Source organism: Cupressus sempervirens, chromosome 2, assembly GCF_028749045.1.
Source record: "Cupressus sempervirens isolate cs-2001-9-10 chromosome 2, ASM2874904v1, whole genome shotgun sequence".
In the NCBI taxonomy this organism is placed as follows: Eukaryota; Viridiplantae; Streptophyta; class Pinopsida; order Cupressales; family Cupressaceae; genus Cupressus; species Cupressus sempervirens.
Genome location: NC_143119.1, coordinates 386,672,082 through 386,679,336, shown reverse-complemented (window position 1 = coordinate 386,679,336; position 7,255 = coordinate 386,672,082). Strand labels below are relative to the sequence as shown.

General features: G+C 33.2%; 1 protein-coding gene across 1 annotated transcript; it reads right to left on the bottom strand.

Moving 5' to 3' along the window:
- Positions 1-4,390: 4,390 nt before the first annotated feature.
- Positions 4,391-6,847, bottom strand: LOC149572752 (uncharacterized). Its single transcript, XM_089813839.1, has one exon. It carries the CDS (start codon positions 6,600-6,602, stop codon positions 4,743-4,745), a length of 1,860 nt encoding a protein of 619 aa, XP_089669965.1. The 5' UTR covers positions 6,603-6,847; the 3' UTR covers positions 4,391-4,742.
- Between the last annotated feature and the right edge of the window lie 408 nt (positions 6,848-7,255).

Genomic DNA, 7,255 nt, shown 5'->3' with positions numbered 1-7,255 from the left:
TATGTTTGAAAATAAAATCTTATATTGAGAAGGACAAACTTTCACACAAACTTCAAAAAAGTCTAGCTTTGCTATTTTGGTTTGTTTTTACTTTATTGTTTGAGCATAGACTATGTCAATACTTTTATAGCTTCATTCATTGGTCTTGCATGGATAACACAGGAAATAACACATAGAGATATCTAAAATATCTACCAACCACATTGGAAAATCACTTCGTTGTTATTATATTGTACAATAATCTTGCTTTGCAATTCTATTTCATTTTTACTCATTCTTCAACCACAGACTATGGCTATAATCTTGTAGCCCAATTCATTACTCTTGTTGTCTATGCAAGATCAATTGTTGCCACAAAAATTGAAGGACATACAATGCTTACAAGAAACTCGATTTATGATTTATGATAGCACAATGGGTACAAGGGAGCATCAACAAGTTGGGCGCATGTCTATTAAATATTTTCTTGTCAATTGACTCTTCAACACTAAATCTTGAAAATTTAACATTTATTTTCAATATTAGATAAAATTCACTCTTTACAAAATCATTGAAGTCATCTACTTGTTTGTTCTACACTATCTTTCCCTCTACTTTATCTAATTTCTTTACATAAGGCATATACACAGCTCTTGTTTATATATTTATGTAAAGTTCAAACATATTCATAAGATTGAAAAAGGTAAAAGGTAACAAAATGAAAGATATGAGGAAGTATTAATTTTCATGAAATAATTTAAATTTTAAATGATTTATAAAAGAAATGTTTAAAAATTTCCAATTATTATTTTATTATTTTTTATACTAATTGAATAATATATTATAATTATTATAATTTTTTTTTTTAATATTAATTATTATATTTAATTGATATTTTTAAAATTGATAGTCTAAATATTATTTTACCAAATACTTTTCCTTAAGTCACAAGTTTATCTTTGAATTAGTTATGTATTTTCTTTTTAATATTTTTCCTTTAAAGTGTTTATTGTACACCACAACAATCTTTTGAGTTGTACAATAATAGATTTCATTAATCTATTTGTACTCTCCATTCATATTTCCTAAATGGAATTCAAATAATATACATCCTTGTACTTGAGAAAGTCCATTTGCATAATATTTAAGAAAATTTCCATTGTGTGCCCGCCAATTTCAACCAATACTCGCCACATTCCATGCTTCCCAACCTTTCTATATGTTCAGGTCGCTGGACCTCTTTTTATTATTGAAATCTAGAGAAGGAACCCACTCCCAACTTGTGGAAGCTTTGTATATGAATTTTTCTTCGGTTTTAAATATAATTTAATTGCGAAGATTTATAATTCAAAAAAAGCAAATCAAGAAAATCAAAAATAGAATTCAGAAAAGAAAAATGAAAAATATAAAGAATGTTATTATTTGAACTAAGGATTTGGTTTCCTATATTTGTCTACCAATACAGATAATGCTTCCTTTGTTGCGTTGTTTTCCCATATAATCTACTAGTATTATATTACATCCATTTATCCATATTTCGCATTGAAATCCTTTTTAACTCTATATTACACATTAAATTTACACCATACTGATGTCTAAACAATAAGACAACATCATGTTCAATATGAAATTTGTATTTGTCACCGTTAGTTTTACCATATAAACAAATGTCTCAATCAGATTTAAACAAAGAGAGTTACCATTGAAGCAGTTGCCATTGCAGAATCAGATAGGTCATGGATCATAACCAACCATCCTTTTCTATCCCTTCTTTCACTGTCTTCATCACAATTATGAGAGCCATATCAACCATTTGCAGTGCCGTCAAGTTAAGAGGCACCGACTAAGATGAGAACAAGTATAAGACGAATGTCAACCAAATTTTTTAAAATACTTGTGGTTTAAATATAAAAATGACCAGAAAACACTGCTTCTTCCACAAATTTTGAGATTAAAGAAAAGAACTGCAATAGTTCAAGCATCCAGATTGACAAGATATGATATTTAAAGGTCTCCTAAAAACAGTTTTTTAAGTTTCCTGCTTAACGGGTCTACATTTTGGAAACTGAAAGGAGAATGACAAATTTTAAGGAGATTGAATTTAACAGGGTGTTATATCGCTAACCGAAATTTACAGCTAAATATTGGTTGTCTTATATTGCACTGTAGTTGCACAATTTATGAGCTTAATGCTATCTCGTCCTCAAATTGACAATCCTTTTAAAATTGTGCCAATAAATAGTGAACAATTATTTGGTTAGATCAAAACTATGTTAACTAATAATGAACAAAAACTCGAAAAGACTACTCCTATGCACTCACAAAGTAACATGATGTGATAAGAATGGTAGTGTTTCAGAAGACTAAAAACCCTTGGTCTTTCTCTTTCAAATTTTTGTAACGTATAATTGCATGATTTTTACTTTCTTACTCTGTTTGAGCCTAGATCATGGTCAGTAAATTGCCAATCTTACCATTGCATGTGCATTGGATTTCAGCATCAGTCTATCCACACCAGAGTTTGTCAGTTGCAAGCTACCTTGCTTAAATACATTATGTCCTACCAGTCCTTGCATGTGTGCTAAATGTAGAAGCACAAATCATCCACCTGAACTGTTTTGGTAATGCCATCTGAAATGAATTTAAAGATAAATGGAAAAGACTACCAGAAAAAATAGTTCCCACCAATCAACCAGAAAAACCATAGGTTAAATAGCTTTATCCGCAGGGACTACAAGTCAAATTTGTAAATCTTTTGTAGCTTGAGATCTTATTCATTCATTTCTTTAAGAACCATAAGAACTAAATTTGAATTTTCTTGTCCCACGTCATCTCTAGATCATTAAGAAATTTTTCAATTTTTAAATGAATCGGTTCCAAAGGTTTGAACTGTACCAGGGAAACTAAGATAAATGAAATTAAACTAATGAATATGCAAGAACTGTTTCATATGCTGAGATTAATCTTTAAAAGGAATAAATTTCCAGATTGAGAAATGTAAATAACGGATGAGCACAACAATATGTATAAACTTGATGAGGAAAATGGAAAAGAAAACGGCAAATGAGGTGTGAGATCAGTTTGACATAATGAAACAAAGAATGTAGTAATTGCAAGCCTTCATAAAAGAATGGATTGCGTGAAAGACAGTTGAGTTAAAACAGCCGCTTGAACAACTACTAAACTGACTCAAATTATTGAATGGATTTGCAACTATTAAGAAAATTTCAACAACGATTAATACGGGGGAGAAAAGTGACCAATTTTCTGCTGACTATTCTTAGACCAAGCCAGCATGCTTCTGCCTATATCTGTGTCTGTTCTGGAGAATCTGAAATGTTTGCAACAAATCCATTTTCTGCAATTTATCAGTCATTCTTTTTTATGAGACAGAGGCAATCTTTGTTTTTAATGTTAAACTGTCAAAGTGACATGTGACATACTGAGGCCAAATCAATCTAGACAACCCAGAACAGTGATGAGATTGTCCAAAACAACATGTGTAAACAGCAATTTATACCCTTCATACAGAAGAGTTTATGTGGTGGATTATGCATAAAGAGGAGTAAATTAACAATATATTTAAAATATACTAACTTTTAACAATATTTAACTCATAAGAATGGAGAAGAGGCAAGATTGCATCTACTTATGATGAAAACAAGTTCTAATTGGCCGGTGATCAAGATATTGATCTTGCAAAAGCCAATAAGGAGTGGAAGGGTGGAGCCTCGTTTCTGAATTACTACTGCTATCATTTGTTATATTATTGAAGAAACATTCTCTAAATCACTGCTCCTCTAGATGAAAGCAACCCGCAAAGCACAGACTACAAAGTTGTTCAATGTGAAAGATAAAAGCATAATTTCTTACAGCAAGGTGGCTTCAACTGTAAAAACTACATAAATAGAATACAGGGTGTGGTTAGTAAGGAGGAGAACATTGCTTGGGTGTGGCTGGTAAAGGAAAATTTGGTCAAGTTTTATAGATTCCCCTAAACTTCGAAGTATGAAGGCAGAATTGGGAAAATGGATACTTCGAACATAATTCATTTGGATAGACATATTTGCCTGTAGCGAATAAAAAAGATTGCAATTGAGAATTATTGAGATCTGGACTGTCAATTTGTCACTAATCATTTTTTGTATTTGATTCAGTTTCTTATTTGATTATGAATCCACAGAATCTCCATAGATTTGCCCAATTAAGAACTATGATAAAAGTACCGAACTAGCTGTAACAGTCATGTATAAGTTGCCTAGCCTTAATAAACGTCGTAGTCTATTAAGATATGGAATGATTAAACTTATTTAGAAGTGCAATACTCAACTTGCTGTCTGTGCAACCACTGAAAATCTTTTAGCATAGAAAAGAACAGTCCACTAGAGAATAAAAAGAGTATAGTCCACCGTTTCAGTCCTTGAACAAAAGCAAGTTTTTAGAATTTTGTCATACCGAACATGGAAAGACTCAGATTGATGACCCACTGAAGACTTCATACAATGAGAGAGTAAATATAGATGAGTGACTTCAACAATTTGTCACTGTGGAGTCCATGACCCCTTACAAATAATAATACTATTATCACTTGCAAAGTCTTTTAATTTTTCTATGTGACCGGCATCAATCAGCCCACACAGTGTCGGAACAGTCTTGTCACTTGGAACACAACCTTGCCTCTGCCTTTGATCTATCCAAGAAAAAGTTTTTCCCCAAGTCACGTCTTTTGCAGACAGCATAAAATAATGAGTTGTATGCGATTCTCATTTGGAACCAAATGAGTTGTATGTAATTTCATCTGGAACCAAACCCTTTGCTTTCATTTCATTTGAAATTGACAAAGCTATATTAAACTTATCTTCTTTGCATAATGCATCAATTAGTATATTATAGGTCACAACATTTGGAGTGATGCCAATCATTTCCATATTTTTAAAAAGCTTCAAAGCCTCACCTATTTGACCAAGTTTACAATAGCCTTTAATCAAAGAGCTATAGGTTACAACATTTGGAGTAATGCCAATCAGTTTCAAACTTTTAAAAAGTTTGAGAGCCTCATCCATTTCACCAAATTTACAATAGCCATTAATCAAAGAATTATAAGCTACCACATTAGGAGTCAAGCCTTCGTCAATTATCTTATTTATTATTAGATGTGCACTAACAAGATCACCTCCTTTACATAGACCATCAATGATTATGTCGCATGTCACTTCATTGGGTTTCAAACCCATTATTGTCATTTTGTCTAGCATTTGAAATGCCATATTCATCTGTCTTCCTTTACATAGACCATCAATAATTATGTTGCATGTCACTTCATTGGGTTTCAAACCCTTTATTGTCATTTTGTCTAGCATTTGAAATGCCATATTCATCTGTCCTGCTCTACAGAATGCACATATCAGAGTAGTATATGTTACCACATTAAGAAGACATCCCCTGCTTTCCATTTGACAAAAAAGAGAGAATGCCTCCCTTACCCTGTTACTTTGACAGAAACCAGCCATTAGAGAGTTGTACGTAAAAACGTTTGGTTGCAGACCCATTCTGCACATGTTTTGAAAAAAATCCCAAGCCTTGTCCAGCTTGTCATCTTTGCAGAGTACATTAATAATTGTACAAAATGTCACTTGAGTGGGTAAGGGACCAAAATTTATCATTTGTGCAAACGTATTATAAGCATCCTCTTTTCTCCCAGCCTTGAAAAGGCCATTTATCAAACTATTATACGTGTAAGCGTCAAGAAAATAACCCTCTTGTATCATTTTGCATACGAAGGCTAGAGCTTCATTTACTCTTTCTACTTTGATGAAATGATCAATTAGAATGTTATATGTAATTTCATGTGGAAAACAGTGAGAACGTCTCATTCCAGCTAATAAATCCATAGCTTCATCTTCCCTACCCACCTTGCAAAGACCATAGATTAGGGCATTATATAAAATAGTATCTGGAAAAATGCCATCTTGTATCACTTGAGCTACCAATACTAAAGATTCGTCTATTCTACCTTTCTTGCAGAGAGCATCGATTAGAGTGCTATAGGTAACAATATCGGGAAAACAATGGTTACTCCTCATTTTGTTCAAGACCACTAGTGCTCCCTTAATTCTACCTTTCTTGCAGAGAGCATCGATTAGAGTGCTACAGGTAACAATATTAGGAAAACAATGGTTACTCCTCATTTTGTCCAAGAGCACTAATGCTCCCTTAATTCTGCCCGATGTGCAAAAAGTTTTTATGAGGTTGCTGTAAGTGATGACATCTGGATGGACGCCCATATTTTCCATTTCAACAAGGAGAAGGTAAATTCTACGGAGGTCACCGTCATTCCCAAGACTGTTCAAAAGCACTGTGAAGGATACAACATTGAGAGGAAGGCGTTTAGCAATGGCTGAATGGAAGAGATCCCAAGCTTTGTTTGTGTTGCCCGATTTACAGAGGGCCTTAATGGATTTAGTGAATTGCACGACATCAGAGGTAGGACATAAGTTTTGTAAAACCTTGTTCGCGTGTGGGGATTCTGTAGCGAAAGAAAGAGGGCGTGGGAAGAATGAAAATAAATAAAGTGAGTGGGTAATATTTGTTACCTGTTTCAAGATTGGGAGTCGGCATTTCATGGTGATGTCGGTAGCAGAGAGAATTATCTACGCCCACAGATTACTTCTCAATCCTCGTTTCTCTCGGATTTCTTCTCAACTAAACTTAACCGTTGTGTTTCTCTGGAATTGTAATTTCTGGGTGTTAATTTTATTTCATGTCCGTAAGCGGTCGGACATGAACGAACCCTGGCGGAGCGATCCATCGCATATTTGATGAGAGAATATTAGTCTATTGTGCGGATATTTTGTGGGAAGGGTTGTTTCGAAGTTTTTACTTATTCTTATACGACATACCTATTTTAAGATCTTTTCATAATTAATTTCATTTCAGAGCCATCTATGCCGATGGAAGTAGGGGGCGCATGCACCAAAGTTACTGACTTCATATTTTTATGGTTGACTTCATATTTTTATGGTTGACTGAAGTAGTATTGCACGAAGAAGAAATTAAATTAGTTACATTTTTTAGCAAATACTTGAACACTTCAATCATATAATTGGAAAAGAAGGGAAATATAGATTTATAGATAGAAAGAAAGTGTACGAAGAGAGAGCTAAAAGAGAGAATGATATGTTATTATAAGGACAAGTAAAGGTAGAATAATAGAGAGAGTTGAAGAGAATTTGAAAAATATTAATTATTTAAGCAAGAGCCTACAACACAATGGTAA